The 23,123-nt window shown below is 69.6% G+C and overlaps 7 protein-coding genes across 7 annotated transcripts; 5 read left to right on the top strand and 2 right to left on the bottom strand.

The window, feature by feature from the left end:
- Positions 1 to 148: 148 nt before the first annotated feature.
- Positions 149 to 1,097, top strand: RHOBADRAFT_66329 (uncharacterized protein). The gene is made up of 3 exons (XM_018418940.1): positions 149 to 406; positions 492 to 813; positions 886 to 1,097. Exons 1-3 carry the CDS (start codon positions 248 to 250, stop codon positions 1,032 to 1,034), a joined length of 630 nt encoding a protein of 209 aa, XP_018272182.1. The 5' UTR covers positions 149 to 247; the 3' UTR covers positions 1,035 to 1,097.
- A 111-nt stretch (positions 1,098 to 1,208) lies between these two features.
- On the bottom strand, positions 1,209 to 3,890 carry RHOBADRAFT_53115 (uncharacterized protein; the record flags this gene model as incomplete). Its single annotated transcript, XM_018416679.1, has 7 exons — positions 1,209 to 1,461; positions 1,491 to 1,718; positions 1,902 to 2,419; positions 2,488 to 2,883; positions 2,948 to 3,258; positions 3,322 to 3,675; positions 3,740 to 3,890. 7 exons carry the CDS (start codon positions 3,888 to 3,890, stop codon positions 1,209 to 1,211), a joined length of 2,211 nt encoding a protein of 736 aa, XP_018272181.1.
- Positions 3,891 to 4,362: 472 nt separating this feature from the next.
- RHOBADRAFT_53114 (uncharacterized protein) lies at positions 4,363 to 6,275 on the bottom strand (the record flags this gene model as incomplete). Its single annotated transcript, XM_018416678.1, has 5 exons — positions 4,363 to 4,854; positions 4,921 to 5,394; positions 5,458 to 6,027; positions 6,098 to 6,160; positions 6,231 to 6,275. The coding sequence occupies 5 exons, from the start codon at positions 6,273 to 6,275 to the stop codon at positions 4,363 to 4,365; spliced, it is 1,644 nt and encodes a 547-aa protein (XP_018272180.1).
- A 951-nt stretch (positions 6,276 to 7,226) lies between these two features.
- RHOBADRAFT_53113 (uncharacterized protein) lies at positions 7,227 to 11,914 on the top strand (the record flags this gene model as incomplete). The annotated part of the gene is made up of 11 exons (XM_018416677.1): positions 7,227 to 7,267; positions 7,745 to 8,231; positions 8,301 to 8,423; positions 8,504 to 9,527; positions 9,603 to 10,170; positions 10,229 to 10,308; positions 10,370 to 10,588; positions 10,672 to 10,795; positions 10,862 to 10,995; positions 11,075 to 11,392; positions 11,472 to 11,914. The coding sequence occupies 11 exons, from the start codon at positions 7,227 to 7,229 to the stop codon at positions 11,885 to 11,887; spliced, it is 3,534 nt and encodes a 1,177-aa protein (XP_018272179.1). The 3' UTR covers positions 11,888 to 11,914.
- A 136-nt stretch (positions 11,915 to 12,050) lies between these two features.
- RHOBADRAFT_53112 (uncharacterized protein) lies at positions 12,051 to 18,162 on the top strand (the record flags this gene model as incomplete). The annotated part of the gene is made up of 11 exons (XM_018416676.1): positions 12,051 to 12,509; positions 12,587 to 13,412; positions 13,483 to 14,291; positions 14,351 to 15,797; positions 15,878 to 16,426; positions 16,496 to 16,602; positions 16,688 to 16,942; positions 17,017 to 17,173; positions 17,254 to 17,696; positions 17,779 to 17,835; positions 18,028 to 18,162. Coding segments are annotated over 11 exons (5,244 nt in total), but the record flags the coding sequence as incomplete, so codon positions are not given.
- Positions 18,163 to 18,679: 517 nt separating this feature from the next.
- Positions 18,680 to 19,579, top strand: RHOBADRAFT_43568 (uncharacterized protein; the record flags this gene model as incomplete). Its single annotated transcript, XM_018414243.1, has 2 exons — positions 18,680 to 19,012; positions 19,091 to 19,579. 2 exons carry the CDS (start codon positions 18,680 to 18,682, stop codon positions 19,577 to 19,579), a joined length of 822 nt encoding a protein of 273 aa, XP_018272177.1.
- A 1,387-nt stretch (positions 19,580 to 20,966) lies between these two features.
- On the top strand, positions 20,967 to 21,834 carry RHOBADRAFT_13737 (uncharacterized protein; the record flags this gene model as incomplete). Its single annotated transcript, XM_018412155.1, has 3 exons — positions 20,967 to 21,163; positions 21,241 to 21,318; positions 21,396 to 21,834. The coding sequence occupies 3 exons, from the start codon at positions 20,967 to 20,969 to the stop codon at positions 21,832 to 21,834; spliced, it is 714 nt and encodes a 237-aa protein (XP_018272176.1).
- Positions 21,835 to 23,123: the final 1,289 nt, after the last annotated feature.

Here is a 23,123-nt window from a genome sequence, read left to right as displayed (position 1 = left end):
AGCACGCTCTTTCGCCACCCCGATCTCGTCTCGAGCGCTCGACACCCTGTTCGACCTCATCGCGCAAATCCACTCGACGATCCAGGTCCTGCAGCACCACCTCACTCACTCGCCCTCGCCCATCCACCCATCGTGCCTCGGCCCCGACGGCGACACGTGCGACCAAGTTCACCTGCGGTGGAGCGCGCGCCTGGACCGCGAGACGGACGACTGCATCTGGCTCGCGTTCGCCACGGTCGGCGAGCGCATGATGCGCGAGGAGGGCGAGCGGAACGTGTGGGACGAGATCAAGGGTGAGGAGGTTGCGCAGCGAGGGGACGCGGGCGAGCGGGTCGACGTCGGGTGGCTCGAGAGGTGCGAGGGGCACGTGCGCCAGGGGCTCAAGCGCGCCGCGTTCTACTTCAACGTGCGTCCCTCTCTCTCTCTCTTCGCAACTCGACTCGATGGTGCGTCACGTACTGAGCGCGGTCCGCCGTTCCGTATGCCCGCAGTGCTTCGTCCTCTCGCCCGACCCCCATCAGACCCACCACCTCGCCCTCGAGCTCGAGCTCATCCCGTCTTGGACCTTCCTCGCCGCACAACGGTTCACCTCGTCGTCGTCGTCATCAGCTTCGACCTGGGCCTCCTCGTGCGGCGGTGGGCCGAGCCGCAAGGCCGACGAGCTGTCCGAGACGGAGCTCGGCTGGATCGAGCGCGGTCTCGAGGTCGCGAGCCTGTACCACCCTGTCGCCGAGAGACGGTTGGTCGAGCTTCGAGCGTATCGCGAGGCGGAGCGAGTGCGGGTGGCGCACTTGGTCGGCGCCGGCGCTTCAGGTGCGTCTTCTCTCCTCCCTCGCGTTCTCCCTCTCTCGCAAACCCAGAGCCCTGACATCGTTTCTCCCTCAGCAGCTTCCTTCTTCTCGACCTCGACGTCGCTGCCTGGCACCCGCCCTATCCTGAAGCACGCTGGCTCGTCGCAGGAATCAGGGCGTAAGCTCGACTTTCAGGAGGCGATGCGCGAGGCGCTCGCGCAGACAGTGCCGAGCTGGGCGTGATCGCTGTAGAACTCTCTCTCGTGCGAGCTCGTCGTGTCTGTACTATTGTCCGTTGCAGTCCCTAGCCGAGAGACGCTGTCTACGAGAGAGAAAAAGAAACTCGAGAGCCGCACCTCCTCTTCTCGCGACGCTCCCTCCTTCTCGCCGCTCGCCCGCCCTCTCCTAGCCCCTCGCTCACCGTCCGACGAGCTTAACAAAGCGAAGGAGTGCGTCGACGACCTCGTGCGACGCCGCCGGGATGATGTCGGCGCACAACCGCCTCGTCGCCGCCGGGTCCTTGAGCTCGCTGAGCGTGCGCCACGTCGCGAGGCCTCGAGCGACAAAGTGCTGCACGAGGTACTGCAGCGAGCCACTCGGGTCGAGCTCGAGGAGGTACGAGCCGACGAGGGCGGCGGCGGTGACGGGCGCGCGAGGAGGAGGAGAGGGGCTCAAGCGGCGGGAACGACGACCGAAAACCTCGCACCGCTCGTCGAGGCGACAGGGGCAAAGCTGGAGGTGCCCTCCTGGCTCGAGCCGGGGTGCGCCGGGCGGACGGCAGAAGTCGCGAAAGAGGACGACGACGAGGCGAAGCGCGCCTCGAAAGCGCGGGTCCGGTTCGCGTGGGCCGCCGAGGTCGTGACGGCGGCGTCCGACGTCTCGTTGGCGCTCTCGCAGCTGAGCTTGCGTTCGTTGACGGGCGAGGCGCTGTGAGACCGACGGCGACGGTGGCCTGGCGGACTTGAGCAGGTCGCGTGTTGTGGACTCGTCGTCGCTCTCTCGCGCTGTGCAGCCTCGGAGCGTGATGAGGACAGCGCAAAGCGAGCACAAGTGCACTGCAGACATCGGGCATGGCCATCTACGGCACCCAGCCTCCTCCCCTCTCACGACCTCATCGCCTTGCCCTCGTCGCCGAGCCGCCTCGCTAACAGCTTGAGCTGGATGATCGACACGGGGTCGACGTGCGCTCCGCTCGCGCGCTGCTCCTTTGCGCGTCGACCTGCTTCGACCCGGATGAGGTCGAGCGTGAGGGCGAGGATTGGCGGCTCGAGGAGGACGAGGGACGACAGCGCGTCGACCGAGTCGAAGCCGGCGGCGATGAGGTGCGGGGTGAGCGACACGAGGGAAGGGTGGAGGGCGACGAGGAAGCTGGCGACGTCGTCGGCAGGCGAGGGGAGCGTTGGGAGAGGCGGTGGAGGGGAATGACGAGGAGGTCCGGCCGCGCGGACCGGCGACGACGCCTCGAGCTTGGGTGGCCCTGCTTCGACGACGACACTGAGTGCCGCGTGTGCGGCGCGCGACGTCCTCTGGGAAGATTCGGCGGGCAGGAAGGAGGGCGAGGTGGGAAGCTCGAGAGGTCCGAGCGTCGGGAGCGAGCCGACGGGCTGGACGAACGCCGACGTCGACACCTGCAACTGAGAACTGAGTCAGTCTCAACGTATACGCAGACGAGGAAGAGAGAGAAACAGTCCCGCACGCGTGCTGCTGAACTTGGCCGGTCAAGGGCTGAGTCGTGGCGAGCTGCGAGGGCGCCGTCGGCGAGTTCTTCTGGCTCGACTTTGGGCCGCACGAGCTGGTGATTGCGACGACGGTCGACGAAGAGCGATAGCGGCGCCGAGCTCGCGGAACATCTGAGCTCTGGCGACGTCGAGCGACTCGGCACTTTTGGCGCCGGCGAGGGCGACGGTGCCCAACGCGAGCGTGGCCGTGCGACGCTCTCGCCGTCGCTCGACTCGACAGCAGACACCTCGGGCGACGAGATGACGGCGCGGTGTCGGCGCAAGGCCGGTCGAGCTGGGCTCGCGTCGATGGACGAGGTCGTGAGGTCGAGGCGAGCACGCTTCGCCTCGGTCTGCTCGGGGCTGGACAAGATCTGCAAGGAAGGGCCGAGAGTCAGGGCGACGTCGAGTTGCTCATACGAAAGCGAGCCGACGCACCGGAGCAGAGTCGCCGTCGAACGCGAGCGGTCCTTTCCTCCGCCGAAGCCGCTTCCTCGTCGGGATGAAGACCTCGGCCTCGACACCGTCGGCGCTCTCTGACTCGACCGCCTGCGCCTCGACCTTGCGCTCGGTCGGAATAATCCACCACTGCGACCTGCTTGTGGCGGCCGAGGAGCGCGCCCCGCTCGGACCTGCCCTCGTCCCTCGAGGCCGCTCGTGCCGGCTTCTCGTGCCCTTGGCCGACTCGGTCTCGCTCGATGAAGATGAAGACGATGCAGAAGATGATGATGCCCGTCTTGTCGGCTTGCCTGCGAGGACTGAAGAGGTCAGGACGAGAAACGGCGATAAGGCGAGGAGAGAGGGGGACGGACCAGAGTTGCGCTGGTTCCAGAGCTCCTTGCGCTCGCTCATGAACTCGCAGACCGCTCGACTGGTCGGGTCGAGCTCCCTGATCGTCTCGTAGGCGGCATTGCCCGCCCAGATGTCGTTGACGGCCGCCGCGCACTGCTCCACCTGGCGCTGGTACGTCCTGGGCCAGTCGTCGCGGCTCGCGCACTTGTCGTAGAGCCACAGGGCGAGTACGGGCGGCGGTATAGGCAAGACAGGGATCGAGTTGGTCGTGCAGAAAGCCGAGTAGTTGCGGAACGCGGCCGGGCAGGTGCTCGTCGACGGGAGCTTGGCGAGGTGGGCGTCCATGGCGGCTCGAGACGCCTTCGAACGCTCAGCTGCGGTCGCTTCGTAGGTCAAGACGGCACACAGAGCCAGGAAGAGGAAAGGAGGGGGACGCACAGTCGCTGCACGCTCGCTGCATCTCGAACACCTTGTCGCGCGAGTTGACGAGGCGGCACATGAGCTCCGAGGTCGTCGCTGCGGGTCGCGAGGTGGACCGAGTCGGACATCGAGCTCGAGCGACACTCGTCCAGCGCTGCGGCTTCTTCATGGTGCGAGGCTGGCCGTCGCGGTGGTCGCGCTCGCCCGGTCGCGTCCAGAGGCGGGGAGAGCAGGGTGGACAAGGCGAGGGAGGGCACTGGCGGTATCCTAGCAGCGCAGTGCTCGGCAGTACACGGCGAGTGTGTAGCTCCCACCGGTCGGCGTGGTGGCAGCGGAGGAGGGAAGCGAGCGGCGACGCGAAAGAGCGCGAGCTGTCCCGCTCGCTCGAGCTCCAGCTACCCTCGCCGGGTGCGTGTGCAGGCCTGGTCCAGTAGCTATGAGGGCTCTCAGGCTAGACTTGGAGAGCAGAGCTCGCTATCGACGCATCCGACCGAGTGAGGGAGCGGTTGCCGCCAACTCGAGAAGGCCGCGCCTGAGTCGTGGCGAGCTCTCAAGACCGCTCTCGCCGACAGGTTGCACAGAAGGATCATGCACTGCAAGCTGGAAGAAAGCTCGACCACGACGGCCCTGGCCGCGCCCGTTCACGCGCCCGCCAACCCGCGCTCGAGCCGCTCCTCCTCCTCGCTCGACAGCGCCCCGCCCCTGCGGCGCATCTCGCCCCACATCGCCGTGCGGCACGTCGGCGTCATCTGCCTCAGGACGACGAGGTCGGCCATGGTCGTGATGCCGACGGCGTAGAGGAGGGGCGCGAGGTGAGGGAGGTAGGGGTCGAGGCCGGAGAGGAACGCGGCCAGGTCGGCGAGGAAGGGCGTATCGGGGTTGTGCGCCGACGAGGTACTCGAGGCCGGGTCGAGCGGCGTATAGGGCGAGTGGTGAGACGGCGGCGGACGATAGACGGCGGCGGGCGGCGCCTGCGGGCGGCCGTATGAGGCGGTCGAGGTGGAAGCGTAGGTGAGGGGCGACGACAAGGCCGAGCGAGCTGGCGGCGTGGACGAGTAGGCCGTGCGAGGGGTGCTGGTCGAGCCGACGTGCGGCAGTGGCGGCCTCGCTGCGAAAGGGCGCTGCGGCGGGGGCTGCGGGCACGTGGACGACGAGGTGAGTCGGGCACGGTGTCGGGCGAGGGAGGGTCAGGGACGCACCATGAGCCCGTTGTTCTCGTCCTTGACGTCGACCCGCTGGCGCTTCTTGACCTGGGCTCGCGCCTGCTTGACGTCGGCCTTGCGCCTCGCCCGAGCGTCGCGCCTCGCCTTGTCGCGCGCGCGCTTGCCCGGCGCGAGCCCGAGCGCCGCCCTCGCCGTCTCGCAGACGACTGTCGGCAGCCACATCGAGTCTCGCGCGAGCCGGGGGTTGCGGCCGTGGTTGTGGATGCGCGGGCGCGCCGAGTTGCACACGACCCAGAGGCCCGTGTCGAGGTTCTTGCGGGCGATGAGCTCGAACGGGCATGGGCCGGGCTTGGTCGTGCGGTAGTTGCACTGGACCCGGCAGTAGTTGTCGGTCGGGCTGCGCTTGCTGACGCTGTAGCCGTAGACGCGGATGACGGCGAGGACGCACGCCACCTCGAACGCCTCGGGCGACGCGAACGTGTCGCCGACGGCGGGCAATTTAGGCATCGGCTGCAGGTGAGATGACGTCAGGACCGACGAGAGGGACAAGATGACGGAGAAGGGGGGACGCACGAGCTGCGGAACGTGACCCGAGGTCGAGTCGGTCGGGTCCTCCTGGCTGTCCTCGTCCTCCTCCTCGCCCGAGCTACTCGCGACACGCGCCTTTGCCGCCTTCCTCGACCGGCCGTACTCGTCCCCCGAGCTCTCCTCGCTGCTGAGCTCCTCGCTCCCGTCCGTCTCGTCGCTCAGGTCCGACTCGTCCTCGCTGGCCCGCTCGCGCGCCGTGCTCCTGCTCGGCTCGGCCGCCTGCACGCGCCCCGTGACCGCGTCGTCCTGCTCGCCCGCCTTGGCCTGCGCGTGCACCTCGTCGTCGTCGCGCGCGTGCGTGTGCGCCCACCTGCAGCGCTCCGAGTCGACGGCCCACCGGTCGTCCTCGCACAGGAACGCCGCGACCTGCATCGGGCAGCGCTCGTGGCGGCGCCCGGCGCAGCAGACGACGGCGGTCGTCACGTTGCTCGACAGCTGGTGCGTCGTGTAGCCGTACTCGGCGAGGTTGGCGACCTTGCACGCGTCGAAGAAGGCCGACTTGGACGAGAAGGTGCGGCGGGACGAGAACAGGACGGGTGCGCGGGTGTTGGGCTGCTGCAGGATGGTCCAGTTCAGCTCTGTCGCGCGTGTGGGCGCCAGGAGGGGGAGAGGGAGAAGCACGCACCTCTGGCTCGCGCTTCCCCGCATCGTCGGCGGGGGTCGAGCGGGACGACGACGCGGCTTCGACCTGCACGGGCGGTGGGAGGCGCAGGTCAGCGTGCGCCCGTTGAGAGCAGGCAGAGGAAGAGGGGGCGCACCCTGTCCTCGCCGGCCCAGGGCGCGTGGCCGAGGTTGGTGAACATTGATGAGGCGCAGGTCGGTCGGCGGGCGAGGGCGGGCACGGCTGCGGCGGGCCGGGGTCGAGCTGGTGGGCGTCGTACAGCCTTGTGCGGGGCTGATGAGCGCGGTCTCGTGGCCTCGCGGCGGGAGCGAGTGAGAGGTGGACGGAGAGAGTGAGGTGGACGGCGGCCGAGAGGTCGCGCCAGTTCAATCTCGCGCTCGTCGGGACACGAAGCCGGCTCAATGTCCTTGATCTTCTGAGCAAGTGCCTCGCCAGGCTGCACGCTTCGAGAGGCCGGCGTCGCAGGATGAGCGATCGCAATCCGCTTTCGCGGCCGCGCATCTCTCGTCGTCGTCGTGTCGCACGACCTCATCGGGCTTCCGCCTAAGCGAGGACTAGTCGAAGCGCACTAATGGAGCGTTGCGGAACCGTTCATGCCGAGCGGGACTGAGGCCGGGCGTCCACGTTTCGCAGCACGACGGCCTCGAGCAGACGTAGCCGGCTCGCCAGCCTGCCGCGCAGACTCCCGGCGAGGGCAGTCGCGCTCCAGTCGAGTGCTCGCTGCGTCTCGAATCGGTCGAAAACGCTAGCGCAGGCATTGCGCGGCCCGCGAGCAGAAGCAGCCGGGGAAGCGCGAGCGAGAACGGGCGACGCCCGAGCGAGGCAGCACTGGACGAACGCAGCAAGTACGAGCAGCTCCTGAGCTCCTGAACAGCGTCGTGCTTGTCGAGATACGTCTGGACCGTGGCGCAGAACAGGCCGCGGGCGGCGAAGCGCAGGAACGGCGCAAGGCGGACAGGTGCAGGATCGCCCGGTCGACGCGAGCGCTGATCGCGGCCCAGGAGCGACTCTGTGCGTCCTCTGGATCAGTTCGAGCCGCGTAAAAGAGGCAGATGAGAGAGAGACGCACTCGATCATGCGACCCTGTGGTGGTCGACCCGCGCGTGCGCCCGCCTGCCTCGTCGCACTCGCGATGGGTCGGACAGCGGTGTCAGCAGGCGAGGACAAGCATCGGTGCGCATTGGGTGGCGAGCACTGCAGCCCGTGACAGCTGTGTTGGACGCCGGCGAGGCGAGGTGGGGGAGCAGGAGGTTGCGAGGCGAGTTCGGCGTGGGTCTGTTTGGCGCGGCGCGCGGCACTTCAGATGTGGTGCGGCAGTGCGTTCCACTGTGCCGCATGTGCACAGCGTGTGCGAGGGTGGCGGGACGAGGGGGAGAGGCGAAACGAGATGAAGCCGGCGAGCTGTTGGCCCTCGTCTACACTCCATCTCGCTCTGGCTGGCGAGATGAAGCGGCGAGCCGACGCACAAGGCTCACAGCCTTCGTCAGCAAGGCGGCCTGCCCCGCCTGAGCGAGTGCCGGCCTCACCCGCCTCGCTCGACCACCTCGTTCGCGCACTCGCCCACGGCTCGTCAAACTCGCAGGCGTGCGTCCCAGTCCAGCTGAGCATGTCCCACGCGAGCCAGGGAAGCTCACACCCCTGTCTCCACAGCCCGCCTGTGTGGTCGTCGCACACCAACCTCGTCGCGCTCGCGCTCCCCTCCCCACAGCATCCGGCGCCGACCTTGTTCCCGCTCGCCCACGACGACGACCTCTTTGCCGCCCTCCCACCAGCACCGCACCGACTCGCCGTCCAGCTCACCCACCTCGCCGGAACCGCCGCCGCTCACCCGCGCGTCTCGACCCGGCTCGACCTCCCTCTCCCGCCAACCTTCCCCGCCGACTCGGCCCGCATCTCGCACCTCTCGTTCGCCCCCGACGGCTCCCAGCTCGTTGTCACCGTGTCGGCCGGCGACTCGCATGTCGGCGTCGACGACCTCGTCACCGTCTTCGAGCAGCGCTCGTCTTGCGTCGACGACTGGGCGTGCGTCCTCCAGGAGAGCGTCGGGCGGTTCGGCGGCGCGCGCAGTGCCAGTGGCGGAGCAGGCGTGTCGGGCAAGAGGGTGATCGCGACGCGCTGGGTCGGCGAGCCGAGAAGGGTGCGTCCTCGTTCTCCTCGCAGCGGTTCTCCTACTCGACCAACCTGACCCTCCTCCTCCTGCCCGCAGTGGTACCCTGCACCGTCCTTTCCCGATGCGCGCGAGCAGGCCAAGAAGCCGCTGTACTGCGCTCCGCCCCGATCAGCGCCCTTGAGCGGGACGGCGTTCGTCGTCGTCCTCTCGAGCGAGGAGGTGCGTCGCCGACGTCCACTTGGTCCTCAAGCTTTCCGAGCGCAAGTTCCTGACCTCGAGAGGACTTGCTTTGCGCACAGATTCTCTTTGTTCACCTCCCGAACGCCTCGACCTCGCCCGTCCCGCCCGGCGCGCCGACCGTCCTCCCCTCGATCGTCTGCCTCCCTCTTCGACCCGCCCCGGCGCCCGCACCTCCTCCTTCCTCGCCCGAATCGCCCTCATCTCCACCGGCAAAGGGCCTCACCTTGCCTGCCGTCCCGACACCGCCAACACCCCTCCCGCCTCTCTCGTCCGCCCTCTTCTCCGCCGCGCCGGGTGCTCCCCTCGGCGCAGGCGCACCTCCTCCAGCCCCACCCGGCACGGTCGAGACGCCCACGCCTCAAGCGACCATCGACGCCCTCGTCACGTCGCTCATCCCGACCCTGCCCGCCAACGCCGCCCTCGACCCGTCGAGCACCTCGGCGACGACCGCCTCGAGCGGGCCCGCCGCAGCCGTCGCAGGGCCCAGCGGCGGCAAGTCGGCCCTCCAGGACGAGCTGCGCCTCGCGGCGTCGTCGACCGGTGCGCGAGGGTCCGGCGCGCCGGGCGAGGGCGGGCTCGTGCGCGAGCGCGAGGTGAGCCGTGCGGCGGTCGGCGCGTGCCGGAGCCGAGGCGGACGCGCAGAGACGGTTTTTGTCGTCGCGTACTGCGCGAGGGCGGTCGGGCGAAGGGGCGGGTCGGGCGCAGGGGCCGCGAGCAGGAGGGGGAGCAAGGTGGCCGTCAACGGGGCGCTCAAGGGCGACGAGGGCAAGGACGAGCAGGCGCAGAAGGAGGAGGAGGCGGCCAAGGTCGACTCGAACGACGGGTTCGACGACGACTTTGCCATGCTCGCCGACTTTACGGCGCTCGACGAGGCGTTCGGCGGCGGCGAGACGGCGCCGGCGCCGAAGGAGGAGCCGGCGCCCGAGGACACCGGCGCGAGCGCCCGCGAGCTCGAGGAGGAGAAGGCGGAGCTCGAGGCGTGGGCGAGGGCGTTCGAGGGCGGCGACGAGGCGGACGAGGACGAGCAGTGGCGGGTCGAGCTGGCCGAGGTCAGGGTCGAAATGGCGGCTGTCGACGGTCCTCGTGCGTCCCACCTCTCTCTCTTGGCAGTCGCACTGCGGCCCATCATCGTCGTACTGACGCTTCGACCGACCGCAGGCCTCACCGTCCGACCACAGCCGCCTCTCTTCATCAACCCGGCGCCCGCCTCCAGCACCGACGGCGACAGCGACTCGCCCACGCCCGTCTCGGACCCAGTCCTCACCCACCTCACCTTCCTCGGCGACGTGTCGCTCCCGCACCCCCTCCAGCTCACGTCGCACTCGCCGTCGCTCGCCTCGGACGGGTCCGAGCCCGCCGTCGACCTGTGCCTCCTCGCCGTCGTCGCCCACCCTTGTCGCCAATCCTCCTCGTCCTCGACGCCGCCGCCACAATGGCGCAGCACCCTGTCGTCGTACGCCCTCTCGCGCGAGGACGCCTACCCGCTCAGCGACGCGTTCCACACGCTCGAGGGCCGCAAGCTCGACGCGCCCAACGCCGTCGAGCACGAGGGCTCGTGGGCAGCACGGCACGTCGCTCGGCGAGGGGTCGGAAAGGGCGAGGAGGGCGTCCTGTGCGCGATCGAGATCCGGCCGGGCGGCGGCGAGTGGGCGAGCGTGAGCGGCGTGGTGGCCGAGCCGGTCGGCGGCGGCGAGGGAACGCGCACGAGGGTGCTCAGGCTCAGCTCGTGCGTCCTCGTCTGTCTCTCGATCTCGATGGCGCGCACTGACTCGCCGCAAGCGCAGGGTCACGCTCGAGCCGCTCGACAAGACGGCCGACGGCGCCGAGGACGAGTCGGTCGGCCTCGGTCTGCCCGGCGGACAGCGTACGATGTCCCCTGTCTCCTTCCCTCCCTCGACAACAGTCACTGACTCGTCCTCTCGCAGTCTTCTCGGCCCTCACGACCTCGCCTAACGGTGCCCTCATCTGCGCCATCCCCTTCTCGACCTCCTCGTCCACCTCCTCTCCTCCCGTTCTCGCTGCAGCACCTCTTGGACGGCGCGACGACTTGCCGCACAAGCTCGCAACGCGGCTCGCCATCGGTATCGCTCGGCAAGGGGACGTTGGCGACCTGGTCGGGAGGGTGCGAGGGCTGGGCGATGCAGGTCCGTCGCGAGGTCGCTCTCTCTTCCGCTCGAGGTCGTCGCACGAGGCGCGAAACTGACTCGCCGTCGCCATTCTTGCGCAGAAGCTACCCTTTCTGTCGTACAACGCGCGCACGAGATCCTGCGGGCGATGGTCCCGGCCGACGCACAGCTCGACGCCTCTGCTCTCGGCCTAGAGCTGCTCGGCGTCACGACGTCGCTCTTCCGGTGCGCTCCCTCTCTCTTTTTCCTGTCACTGGCAAGACCTGGACCTGACGACCGCCGAGCGCGCAGGAATGTGCCCGAGCTGCAGGAGCGGGCCGAGGCGGCCGAGAAGATGCTCGAGCTCGCGGCGTGCGCAAGGGCGCTCAAGCGTGCCGAGAAGCGCGAGAGGGGCGCCATGGCCGGAGCGTGGAAGCCAGATCTTGGTGCGTCGCCTCTTTCCTCTCCCTCTTCGCGCTCGAGCGACCGCGCGAGCTCACCTCGGCGCCGATCCTCCCTGCGCAGACGCCATTTGGCCCGTCGTCGGACACTGCGTCTGGTTCTGCTCCGATTTCCTCTCGACCCTCCTCGCCTCGGCCGTCAGCTCGCCGTCATCGCCCGCCGTCGTCCTCTTCCTCCACCCGCTTTACCGCGGCCTCCTGAGCACCGTCACGAGCACGCTGCAGCACCTGAGCGCCTACCTCACGATCGAGGGCGTCGGGAGCGAGGCGATGGACCTGGCGAGGGGCATCGTCGAGGATGCGCTCGCCGGGGTGGGTCGAGGGAGGGGTTTGGTCGAGTGGGGCAAGCTGCTCGCGCAGGTCAACAGCGAGCTCGATGGCGGTGCGCCCCTCCTCTCTCTCTCGTTCTCTCCCTCTTCTGCGCGCGTTCTCCTACTGACCAGCTGCCACTTGCCTTGCAGGTCCCGCCGTCGCGACCCTCTCGCCGCCGCTCCTCGCCTCGCTCGCCGTCCCTCCCTCCCTCGAAGCGCAAGCGACCGCCGTTCGCAACCTCATCCTCGCCGCCTTTCCTCCACGATCCGGCGACAAGACGACCAAGGGCGAGTCGGGCGCGCCGCCGACGCCGCCGAGGACGCCGCTCCCTTCGCCCGACTGGGACGCGGTGCGGCGAGCGCGCCTGCCCGCGCACGGTCGTGGCTGCCGGTCCTGCCTGCGGTGCGGGCGCCGCACGCTCGCGTTCGACGAGCCCGTCGTTGTGCCTGTCGTCGCCGGCGTGAGCGTTGGCGAGGGCCGGTGGAAGCGGTTCGAGGCCGAGTGGGAGGGCAGGTGCGTCTGCGGCGGCATGTGGACGAGGGTGCGGCTCGAGGGAGGACAGTAGAACGTTTCAAAGTTAGATTCAGCTGCCTGCCTGGCCTCGAGAGAGCGTTGGAAAAGGCGCGTCGCTCGATTATCGGGTCCGACGAGGAGGAGGATGCGGTCACCGCTCGCTGCTCTCGACCACTCCACCCGCCGGTCGCCAGAGCTTGCCGACTAGCTCCGCGATGGCTCCCAAGGGCAAGTCGAGCACGTCCAAGGCGACGCAGAAGAAGCACGCGGCCAAGGCGGCCAAACGCGCCCACAAGCACGGCGACGGCGACGACGACGACGAGGCCGGCCCGGCGACGCCAGCGGCCAAGCAGCAGCCGCCGCAGCGTGGTCAGAAGAAGCTCAAGAAGAAGGACCGCCTCGCCCGCCCCAAGCAGTACATCGCGCCCGTCAAGCCCAAGGGCGAGGCCGACCCGGTCGACGTCTACCTCGTCCAGCGCGGCAAGCAGGTCGACCCGGCCCTGCTCGTCACCCTGAGGAGCCTCCAGAAGCGCGACGAGGTGACGCTCGCAAAGGCGGCCGAGGCGTTCGACGCCTGGATCCGCGACACCCTGCGCGAGGACCAGGACGAGCAGGGCGAGGAGTGGGAGCGAGAGCTCAAGCAGGAGGGGGTCGTCGACGCCATGAACGTCTGGGTGCGTCGCATCGTTTCACCCTCTCAATCCTGCGCAGGCGAGCGCGGGAGCTGACCTCGCTTCCACCCCCGTCGCAGGCGCACCACTTTCCTCGACTCGCCCTCCACCCGTCTCGCCGCCTCCGCCTCCAAGTGCACGCCCTGCACTCCCTCCTCACCTCGACCTCGCACCCGCTCTTGCGCGAGACGCGCTCGGCCCTCCTCGCGCCCCAGTGGACCGACCGGAGCGACTACGTCGGCGCGTGGTGCACGGCCGCCCACGACTCGGACCGCACCGTGCGGCGAGAGGCCAAGGGCAGCTGGAACGCGGTGCAGCGGGTCGAGACGGTGGGTCAGGTGGACGAGGGCGAGAGCGGGGAGGGCCAGCCCGAGGGCATCAGCCTCGTCGAGCACGCCGACGACATCGCCTCGTTCTGCTTCTCCGTCATCCTCGGCCCGGCCGAGTCGTCGGCGCAGAGCGGCACCTCGACGCCGCTCGGCGGCTCGCCTGCTCCCGCCGCCGCCGCCGCCGAGCAGGAGGACCCGGCCTTCCTCCGCACCTCGGCCCTCCTCGCCCTCGCCTCCCTCGTCGCCTCTCTCCCCTCTCCTCTCCCGCTCTCGCGCGACACGCTCGACACGCTCACGAGCGACGACATGTTCGACCTCGTCGTGCGCGCCGAGCCGGGCTTGCGGCAGCGCGAGCAGCCCCAGATGGTCCGCCGCGCCGTGTACGAGCTGCTCGGCGCCTTCGTCGGCCGCCCCGAGGAGCTCCTCGCCGACACGGCGCCTTCGGCGTCGGCGAACGAGGACGACGGCGAGGGCGAGGACGAGGAGAGCGGCAAGGTCGCCCAGGTCGCCGCGAGAGTGCTCGGGAACTGCTGGAGCGAGCCCGAGGGTTGGCCCGGCATCGTTGGCTTCCTGCGTCGTGAGTCGAAACGTCTTTCCCTCTCGAGTCCTTCGCCTCGTCCCTGACTGACGACGGCGCCCGCCCTCAGGTTATCCTCACGCCTGGACCCTCGCCGACCGCGTCCTTTCCGACGACGACGACGACGAGAGCGTCAAGGACGGCGAGCAAGACGTCGACGCCGCCTTCAAGGCCTCGCCGACGATCCGCCTCTTCCTCCAGCACCTCACCCTCGGCTGCTCCTCCCACCCGACCCAGCTCTACCCGACCATCCTCCTCCTCCTCTCCACCCTTCCCTCTCCCTTCTCTCCACCACTCCCGCCAGCGTCTTTTCCCCTCCTGTTCGAGTCGTTCTGGGCCGCGCACTCGTCCCGCGCGCTCTCGATCGGTGGCCGCCTCGCCCTCGACTCGTTTGCCTCGGCCCTCCTCGAGTGCCTCGTCTTCTCCCTCCCCTCGACGGCCGACCCCGCCTTCGCCGCCGAGCAGGCCCGCACCTGGATCGGCGAGCGCACGTGGCGCGCGTTCCTCGCTCGCGGCGACGACGTCGAGAAGCCGCTCGCCTCGCGCCGGGTCGCGAGCGACTTTGCGATCGCGCTCTCGCGGTTGGCGGCGAGGGAGGACACGTCGGCGTTCGACGCGGTGTGGGAGGCGGTGAGCGGCGAGGCGCTCGAGGCGGTCGCGGCGCACGAGGGCGCAGCGCTCGAGCCGCTCGGCAAGGCGCTCCGGGCGTTCGTGCGGGCCAAGGAGGAGGCGGTCAGGGGCAAGGCGGGCGAGCTCGCGGCTTCGTGCGTGCAGAAGGCGCTCGAGGGCGTGAGACAGGGCGACGAGGCCAGGGAGGAGCGGTTACGGTTCGTCGTCGACGTCGCCGAGGTCGTCAAGGGCGATGCCCAGGTCGCACAGGTGCGCCCGCCTGTCCCCTCCTACGCTCTCGGGTCGCCACTGACCTGTGTTTCGCGCAGCTTCTCGACGAGTTCGCGCTCTCGCACCTCCCTTCCCTCCTCGCCATCTCGCGGGCCGCCCTGTCCCTCTTCGGCGCCCACCTCCACTCTGCCTCGCCCTCGTCCCGCGCCTCGATCTGGCAGTCGCTCTTTACGACGTCGCCCTCGTCGTTCGTCCTCCTTCGCCTCGTCGACGCCGTCGCCTCGGCTGGCCTTGCCACCGAGCTACCTTCGGCCGAGCAGGACGAGCGCCTCACCGTCCTCGCCGCTACGGTGCTCGCGCCCGAAGCGCAGTACGCCTCGGACGAGCTCGAGCTCCTTCGGCGCGTCATGGTGCAGCCGCAGCCCCTCGCGAGCGACGCCCTCCCCGTCACGCTCCTCGGCCTCGCCGCAGACGCGCTCGTCGGGCCGGTCAACGCCGCCCTCTCGACCTCGTCGGCGTCGCCTGCGACCCTCGACGCCGTCGTTGCGCCGGCTGCGCTCCTCGCGCACTACGTGCAGGTCCCGAGCAGCGCTCGGGCCGCCCTCGAGAGCGAGGGCACGGCCGTCGCGCTGTTCGAGCTCGGCCACCTCGTGCCCCTCGCCGTTGACGTGCCGGGCGAGGCCGTCGCCGCGGCCCAGCAGGCGTGGGCGAGCATTGTCGCTGCGGCGGGCGACGAGGCGGTCGAGCTCGCGATGAGCGGGCTCAAAGCGCGCACGGCCGACGCGACTTGCCGAGCCTCGGCCATCGAGGTCGTACATGCGGCGGCGTCGCTACTCGAGACGCAGCCGAGCTCGCGCCTCGAGCTCGCCGACGTCCTGCCCCTCCAGAACGACCTCGAGGCGCTCTACGCCGGCGTGCAGTTCGTCGGGCCTGCCTCGTCCATCTCGATCCTCGACCCTCTCGTTCCTCCCGTCGAGCCGTCGCACCCGCCTTCCCCTACCTCCACGTTCGACGCGTCGTCCCTTTCGCCCTACGCACGCACCCTCCTCGCCCTCCTCGAGGTCTCGGCGCGCGACCACGCCCTCCTGCGTCGCTCGCTGTGGGCGCTCCCGCACCTCCTCCTCCTCGCCTCGGCCGCCTCGGACGAGCTCGCCTACCCGTCGCCGCCGTCTCGCTCGGCAGGGCTCTTTGGCCCTGACGCGCCGCAAGAGGTCCTCGAGCGCGTTCGGGCCGCCGCCGAGGGCGCGAGCAGCTACCTCCTGTCGTCGGCCGCCAACGCCTTGCCCGACGCGTGGCACGCCGCCGCCGTGCAGCACCTGCGCACGCGCGACCTCCCGCCGCCGCCCGAAAGCGGCGGTCCGCTCCTCGCCGTCCTCGACAGCCTGTGGCGCATCGCCAAACGCGCGCCGGCGGACGAGGACGCCAAGGCGCTGTACGCGACGAGGGCCATCTGCAGCGTGCTGAGCGCATGCCTGCGGTACACCGAGGACGAGGGCGTGCAAGATGCGGAGCGGTGGCTCGCGCTCGCCCAAAACTTGACGTCGGGTTCGTCAGCGGCTCTCTCTCTCTTTCCTCTCTCTCCCACAAACTTTCGGACTTTCCTGACGGCCTCTTCTCGCCTGCAGCACCCGACCTGTCGAGCGCCATCCTGTACGCGATCAAGCCCGTCCTCCTCGAGACGCCTCGGTTCGAGCGGTACCAGAACGAGCTCGCCGCCGCCCTCGCCGGCATCAAGCCGCACGAGATCGAGAACAAGGCGGCGCCGACCCTTCGCCAGCTCCTCGCCGTCGCGCCTGCACTCGACGCGCCGGTTATCTTCCTGCCGCAGCAGCGCTCGGTCTTCCTGCTCCAGTCGATCGGCCGGTGGCTCGGCAGCGACGAGCGCGTCCCGACCGAGGCGCAAGCGTCGCTCGTCGAGGTCCTCGCGCACCTCGCGCCCATCGTGCAGGACCTGAGCGGCAGCCACTGGGACCTCATGTTCGACCTGGTCGAGGGCAACCTCGACGCCGCCGACTGGGAAGAGCCCATCACGCTCCCGGCCGTCTTTGCGTCGTGTCGGCTGCTCTCGACGATCAAGGACCTCGCGGCGTCGAACGGCGAGCTGCGGCAGGCCGTCAAGGGGCGCATCAAGTCGACGCAGGAGCTCGTCCTGAGCCTCTTCATCTCTCGTCCTCGTGCGTCCCTCTCTCTCTCTTCTCTCCCTCTCGTCGCCCGACCGCGATTGACTTTATCCTCGTCTGCAGCTTCGACAAAGCGCGACCAGCCCCGACTGCTGGTCATCGAGGCGATGGCGCAGCTCGTCAAGGACATCCCGCCCAAGCAGCTCACCATGGGCAAGTCGTTCGAGCAGGTGCGTCCTCCTTTTCTCTTGTTCCTCGGCTCCCCTGCACCTTGACGGTACCTGTGACGGGTCACTGACGCCGTTTATCGCGCAGCTCCTGCGCCTCCTGCAAGATCCTGCATGGTCCGTCCAGTTGTCGTCGTACGACCTTTTGCGCCGCGTCGTCCTCCAGCACGTGTCGGACCTCGTCGTCGAGACCGAGCTCGAGAGCGCCGAGGAGATGGAGATCAAGCTCCCGGCGTCGCTCGTCGAGCTCATCGAGATGCCGTTGGCGAACGAGGCGGACGAGGACCGCACGACGGCGTACCTCCTCGCCTGGATGACGGCGTTCTCGTTCTTCGAGTCGGCGGTGCGTCCTCGTTCTACTCCTTATCAGCCTCTGCGAGCGCGACCTGACGCTCCACCTCTTCCCCTCTCTCGCAGTCGCCGCGCCTGCGCACGGCCTACATCGAGCAGTTGCGGGACTCGGGCCTCGTCGTCGACTCGCTCCTGCCGTCGCTCTTCGGCCTGCTCAACTTGAGCGACCGAGGACGGACGTTCGACCTGTCGCCCTGGTCCATCGACGACTTTCACCTCGAGCGTGTGTCCCCGCCCTTTCCTCTTCTCCCTTTCCTCCTTCCCTCTCCCTCTAGCGCGCAGCCCTGACTCCGACGTCCACAGTTTTCGAGTCGACCGCCGTCGAGAGCCTGCCCGTTCTCGCGGCCCACGTCTACTACCGCACGCTGCAGGCGGTCCCGTCGATCGTGCGCTCGTACTGGACGTCGCTGCAGAACCTCGGCCTGTCGCGCGCCGTGCACGCCTACACGTCCAAGCACTTCTCGCCGCTCCTCATCTCGGACGAGCTGTCGGCGCTGCGCGACCCGTCGTCGTCGATCGGGCAGCAGCTGCGCGACAACGACGATTTCACGGTCAAGGTCGCCGCCAACGCGAGCGAGGTCAAGGTCGTCTTTGTCGTCGACGAGGAGAGCATGGAGATTGGCATCAAGGTCCCGAACGAGTTCCCGCTCGCGGCGGTCGAGGTGCGCGAAGTCCGCAAGGTCGGCGTCACCGACAAGCAGTGGCGCGCGTGGCTCCTTGCCATGCAGCAGGTCATCACGTCGCAGGTGCGTCCTCTTTCTCCTCTCCTCTCTTCTCGCTCTGTCGTCCTCGTGGAACCGGACTCACCTCGTTGCGGCCGTCTCGCAGTCTGCCGCCATCGCCGACGCCATCCTCCTGTTCAAGCGCAACGTGACGCTCAAATTTAAGTTGCTGATTTATATTAATTTTATTGTTCAAACATGAGAGCTTAGTACGTGAAACATGAGAGCTTAGTACGTTAGCCATGAGAGCTTAGTACGTTAGCCATGAGGGTTTAGTTCGTTAAACATGAGAGCTTAGTACGTTAAACATGAGAGCTTAGTACGTGAAAATTCGTGGCGTTCTCGTCGCGCTCGCAGTGGTTCACGACGAGTCATGGCTCGACTTGCCCGCTGTGCCGGCAGCTGTTCTAGACGAGGAGGAGGAGCGAGTCGAAGCAGGAGGGAGGGGGAGCGTACAGGAAAAGGTGCAACAGCCGTGTCTCTTGCTCTCGCGGGCCTTCTCGAGTCGAGAGCGACGGTAGCTCGTGCACTGCGGCAGGAAAGAAGCCGGTCGTTGCGCGAGAGAGAGACTGTGGGAAACCCGAGTGGAGGAGACGAGCCGAGGGCGACCCTCTCGTCTTGACCCTCTCGAGCCTTTCGCGCACCCGCTGTGCTGCTCCAGGGCCTACACGCTGCCCGGCCACTGCGCTCCACGCCGCACCCGCCTCCCAGACTGACGCCGGTGAGTGGCCCGCCTCGGTCCTCCTTCCGCCGACTCGCCGGCGACGACGGCGGGCGAGCACGGCCCGTACCAGCCTCAGCAGCCTCGCCACCGTGTCCAGCACGTATGCTGAAATGCTCGCACGCAAACGTCCCGCCGTCCCGCGCCCCGACCTCAACCGCACCCTCTCTTTCCCCACCTCTCGCCTCGACCCTTCGTCGCTCGCCCTCACCGCTCCGTCCGACGCCGTCTGAGCTCCAGTACTCGAGCCACACCCCTCTCTAGCCCCGGCGCACCCGCTCGACCCATGCCGTTTTACCCATCGGCCCACTCGGACGCCGTCCTGCGCTCGCACCGGGCCCGCACGGCAAAAGCGTGCGCCGCGTCGCTCCTGCCCCTACTGCGCCCGACCGACACGCTCCTCGACATTGGCTGCGGGCCCGGCACCATCACGGCGTCGTTCGCGCCCTTTGTCGCCCGCGTCACCGGCGTCGAGCACCCGAGCGCGGCGGGCGTGCTCGTCCAGGCGCGAGACGAGGCGCGGCAGCGAGGCCTCGAGGGCAAGGTCGAGTACGTCGAGGCGGATGCGGCGGTGCTGCCGTTCGAGGACGGCTCGTTCGACGTCGTCTACTGCAACCAGGTGCGCCCCCATCCCTCGCCACCCTCTCGTCCTCCCTGGACGCACGAGCTAACCCTCCTCCTTGCCGCCGCTGCACAGGTTCTTCAACACGTGCCCGACCCGGTCGCCGTCCTGCGCGAGATGGACCGCGTCTCTCGGCGGCTCGTGTTTGCGCGCGAGGCCGACCGCGGCACGTTTGCCCTGTTCCCGCCGACGCCGCTCCTCGACCGGTTCGACGAGCTGTGGACGCTCGTCGCGAGGGCAGGAGGGGGCGAGCCGGACGCGGCGCGGCGGCTCAAGGGCTGGGCGCGCGAGGCCGGGTGCGGCGGCGGGGCACGAGGGCGAGCGCGAGGGCAGCAGGTCGAGGTGACGATGGCGGGCGAGACGCCCGACCCGCGCGAGTGGGGGGCCGTCTTTGCCGAGCGCACGACGACGGGCGGGCTTGCCGACAAGGCGCAGGAGCTCGGGTTGGCGAGCGAGGACGAGCTGGGGCGGATCGGCGAGGCGTGGCTCGAGTGGAGCGAAAAGGAGGACGCGTGGCTCGGGTTCTTGCAGGGCGAGCTGCTCGTCACGAAGGAGGGAGCGTAGCGGTGCGAGGGGAGGAGGGCGCCGTTCGAGGTTGGATTTGCCGCGCACAGACCCGCCTTTTTCGTCGGCAGCTCGAGTCGCTCGTTGATTGGAGCGGCTCTGGCTGTGTGACTTGTGAGAGAGTGGAACGAGTAGAGAGCAACTGAGAGCGAGCCTGTACGAGACGGAGAGAGCGGGCGCTCGAACCCTTTGCAGTGGTCGAGCCTCGGCGAGGAGAACGACGAGCGCGCTCACCCGCTTTCTCCTCCTCGTCCCACCTCGCCCTCGCCGTCTCGCCCCTGCCGGCCTCGCGAGACCCCGTGCGCACCTCACCGCCACCACCCGACCTCTCGTGCACGCGCTCGCACCCTCAGCTTGCCCGCGGCGCGAGTCCACCGCACGCCAACTCGGACCCCCCGCCCGGTCCCCCTCGCCTCCTCACCCTCGGCCTTCCTCACCACCTCGCCGCACCAGAGCCACACCAGCCCAGCTCCATTGAGTCGCACCTCGCACCTCCCACCACCCGCGACCACCCGCGCGCCCTCGGTCGACCTCCCCGACGCGCCTCGTCGAGCTCCTCATCTCGCGGTCCGTCCACCTCCCACCTCGCCTCGTGGGGCCTGTGCGACCATGCACGCTGACCCTTTGCCGTGTCCTCGCAGCACTGCAACCCCCGCACACCCTGCGCGAGAGCTGTAGCCGTCGCACGACGAGCACCGCCACAGAGCCCTCGACTCGCTCGTCCTCCTCCTCGTCCCGACTACCCCGCATTCCCCCGTTCGGACCTCTTTTCGTCCCCTCTCGTTCTCGCCCACCTCGACCTCTCGCGCCTTCGTTCGACATGCCAGGCACCCGTCCTGCCCGTCGCGCGAGCGCCAACGCCCCCTCGTGGTCCCAGGCCGACCGCGACGCCGCCGACGCCGACGCGGCCCACGACTCGGGCGACCTCGACGCCGAGGGCGAGCCCGACCCGTTCGACACGCAGCACCGCGACGCCCACATGACGACCCTCGGCGACCTCGACGACGACGTCGAGGACGAGGGCGCCATCGAGGAGTCGGACGACGACGAGTTTGACCCGAACGCCAAGGGCAAGTCGGCCTCGGGCACGTGGAAGCGCAGGTCGACGGGCAGCAGGGCGCGCACCGGCGGCAGGGCCAGCCTCGCAAAGGCGCACGCGCTCGCGAGCTCGTCCCGCCCGTCGACCACGACCGCCGCCGCCGCCGTCACCGCCTCGCCTGTCAAGGAGGGCAGCCCGGGCTCGGCCGCCGCGCAGCCTCGTCGCCGCGTCGACCTCCCCGAGACGGACGAGGGCGTCTACGCGTCGGCGGCCAAGGCCGACCCGGACGAGGGCTCGTCGGGCGGCGACAAGGACATCGACGCCGAGGGCGAGGACGACCCGGACCAGATGCCGCAGCGCAACGACCACGACGGCGGGTCCGAGTCGCCAAAGGGCAAGCCGCACCCGTCGCTGTCGCGCGTCGGTGGGCGCCAGGTCGCGCCGGGCAAGAAGAAGCCGTTCGCGTGCGCATACGACGAGTGCTTCAAGTCGTTTACGAGGAGGAGCGACCTCGTGCGCCACGTGCGCATCCACACCGACGAGCGGTCCGTCGCCTCTCTCCCTCTCTCTCACAGCGTGTACTGACAGCCGCCCCCCCCCCCCAACCCCCTCTTGGGGGCAGGCCGTTCCACTGCAGCCATGGAGATTGCGACAAGTCGTTTATCCAGCGCTCGGCCCTCACGGTTCACGAGCGCACGCAGTGCGTCCCTCTTTCTCTCTCTGCTTCTGCGCCGTGTCGAGCACCTCACTGACTCGAGCTCTGTCATCGTCGCGCAGCACGGGCGAGCGCCCGCACATGTGCGTCGACTGCGGGAGGCCGTTCGCCGACTCGAGCTCCCTCGCCCGTCACCGCCGCGTCCAGTGCGTCCTCCTCCCTCTTTCTACTCGGTCTCGACCTCGTACAGCCACTGACCGCGAGCTTCGTGCAGCACTGGGAGTCGCCCCTACGTCTGCGAGGCGCCCGGGTGCGAGCGCACGTGAGCCTCCCTTTTCCTCTCCTTTCCCCTCTCTCTCCGTCTCAGTCTCAGTCACTGACTCGGTCTGCTCGACCGCAGCTTCTGCCGCAAGACGACCCTGTGCAAGCACATCGCGCGCCACCACCCCGACTACGACGGCGAGCCGCCGCTCTTCAAGCCCGACAACATCGCCGACGGCAAGCCGCCCGCGCCCATGTCGGCTCAGGGCGCCATCGCCACGTCCATGGTGTCGGCCCTGACCGGCGGCGCCGTCCGCGGTCCCGCCGGCGCCGCCGCCTCGACGTCGACCGCCGCCACCGCCGCCGGCAAGGCGAGCCCGGCCAAGACGACCAAGGCCAAGCCCAAGGTCAAGCGCCAGGTCGAGCCCAAGTCGCAGATGCGTGCCGCCGCCGCAAAGAAGCCCAAGGTGCGCGCCAAGACGGTCGCGTCGCGCGCGGCGGCGGCAAAGGCGGCAAAGGAGGCCGAGGACGCGCTCACGACGCCCGGGCCCTCGCGCACGTTGGCCCTCGCGCGCCTCCCGCAGCCGCAGCGCCCGATCCTCCAGTTTGCGCCGCCGGCGTCGCTCTCGTTCAACGACCCGTCGTCGTCGTCGGCCAAGCCGCAGCCGTCGCAGGCCCCGGCCGAGCCGTGGTCGGCCCGCCGCCAGTCGCACAGCGGCTTCGTCGACGCGCTCGCGTCGCACCAGCTCCACACGGACCACAGCGCGCACAACTCGCCGGCGCCCGTCAACGGCCCCGCGTTTGCGCGCTCGTCGTTCGCGCCGCCCAAGCGCGCCGCCGCCCTGTACGCCATCGGCGCCGACGGCCAGGCGTACGAGGTCGACGAGGAGGGCAACGCCGTCGAGTCGACCAAGGGCGACGACCGCGACGACGGGCCGGGCTCGCCGAGCGAGTCGAACGTGCGCTCGACGAGCGAGGCCGGCCCGCACCGCTCGAGGCGCACGGGCGCGCACCGCCACGAGCCGTACGGGCGCTCGCAGTCGCCCGTCGCGGAGCGTCGCTCGGCGTCGTGCGAGGAGGACGACGACGACGACGAGGACGAGGACGAGGACGCCGACTTTGAGTACGTCGACGCCGACTCGCCGGCGCAGACGGCGGCCGACCTGCCCGCGGTCGAGCCCAACCCCGAGCACTCGACGACGAGCAGCAGCAACGGCGCCACGTCGGCTGCGCCCGCCGGCCGCATCACGTGGGCGCTCCCGCCGCCCAACCTCGGCCTGAGCATGGACGCCGCGCTCGGCCTTGGTCTCGGCGGCCCGCAGCCGACGCAGGCGCAGCGCCGCCACAGCGTCGCTGTCGGGTCGTCCTCGGGCGCGTCGGCGCCGGCTGGCGTCAACGGCGGCGACAAGGGCGCGGCGGTCGAGCCGTACCCGCGCTCGCAGTCGTGCTCGGGCCCGAGCGCGTCGTCGGCTCCTGCGCCCGCCGCCAAGCCTGTCGCTACGGTGACCGACGTCGTCGACGCGACGATGGCGGCGCCGGCTGCGGCTACGGACGAGCAGGCCGCCGAGGAGGAGAAGCCGGCGGCGCCG

The sequence above is a fragment of the Rhodotorula graminis genome (assembly GCF_001329695.1).
Source record: "Rhodotorula graminis WP1 unplaced genomic scaffold RHOBAscaffold_5, whole genome shotgun sequence".
NCBI classification, from domain to species: domain Eukaryota; kingdom Fungi; phylum Basidiomycota; class Microbotryomycetes; order Sporidiobolales; family Sporidiobolaceae; genus Rhodotorula; species Rhodotorula graminis.
This window is presented reverse-complemented; position numbering and strand designations above follow the sequence as displayed.

What these genes read in the sequence shown, in the direction of transcription:
- RHOBADRAFT_66329 (XM_018418940.1), top strand. Translation starts at nt 248, where the DNA reads ATGATGCGCGAGGAGGGCGAGCGGAACGTGTGGGACGAGATCAAGGGT. An exon ending in GCGCCGCGTTCTACTTCAAC is followed by an intron (nt 407 to 491) that starts GTGCGTCCCTCT and finishes GTATGCCCGCAG; the next exon opens with TGCTTCGTCCTCTCGCCCGA. An exon ending in GGTCGGCGCCGGCGCTTCAG is followed by an intron (nt 814 to 885) that starts GTGCGTCTTCTC and finishes TTTCTCCCTCAG; the next exon opens with CAGCTTCCTTCTTCTCGACC.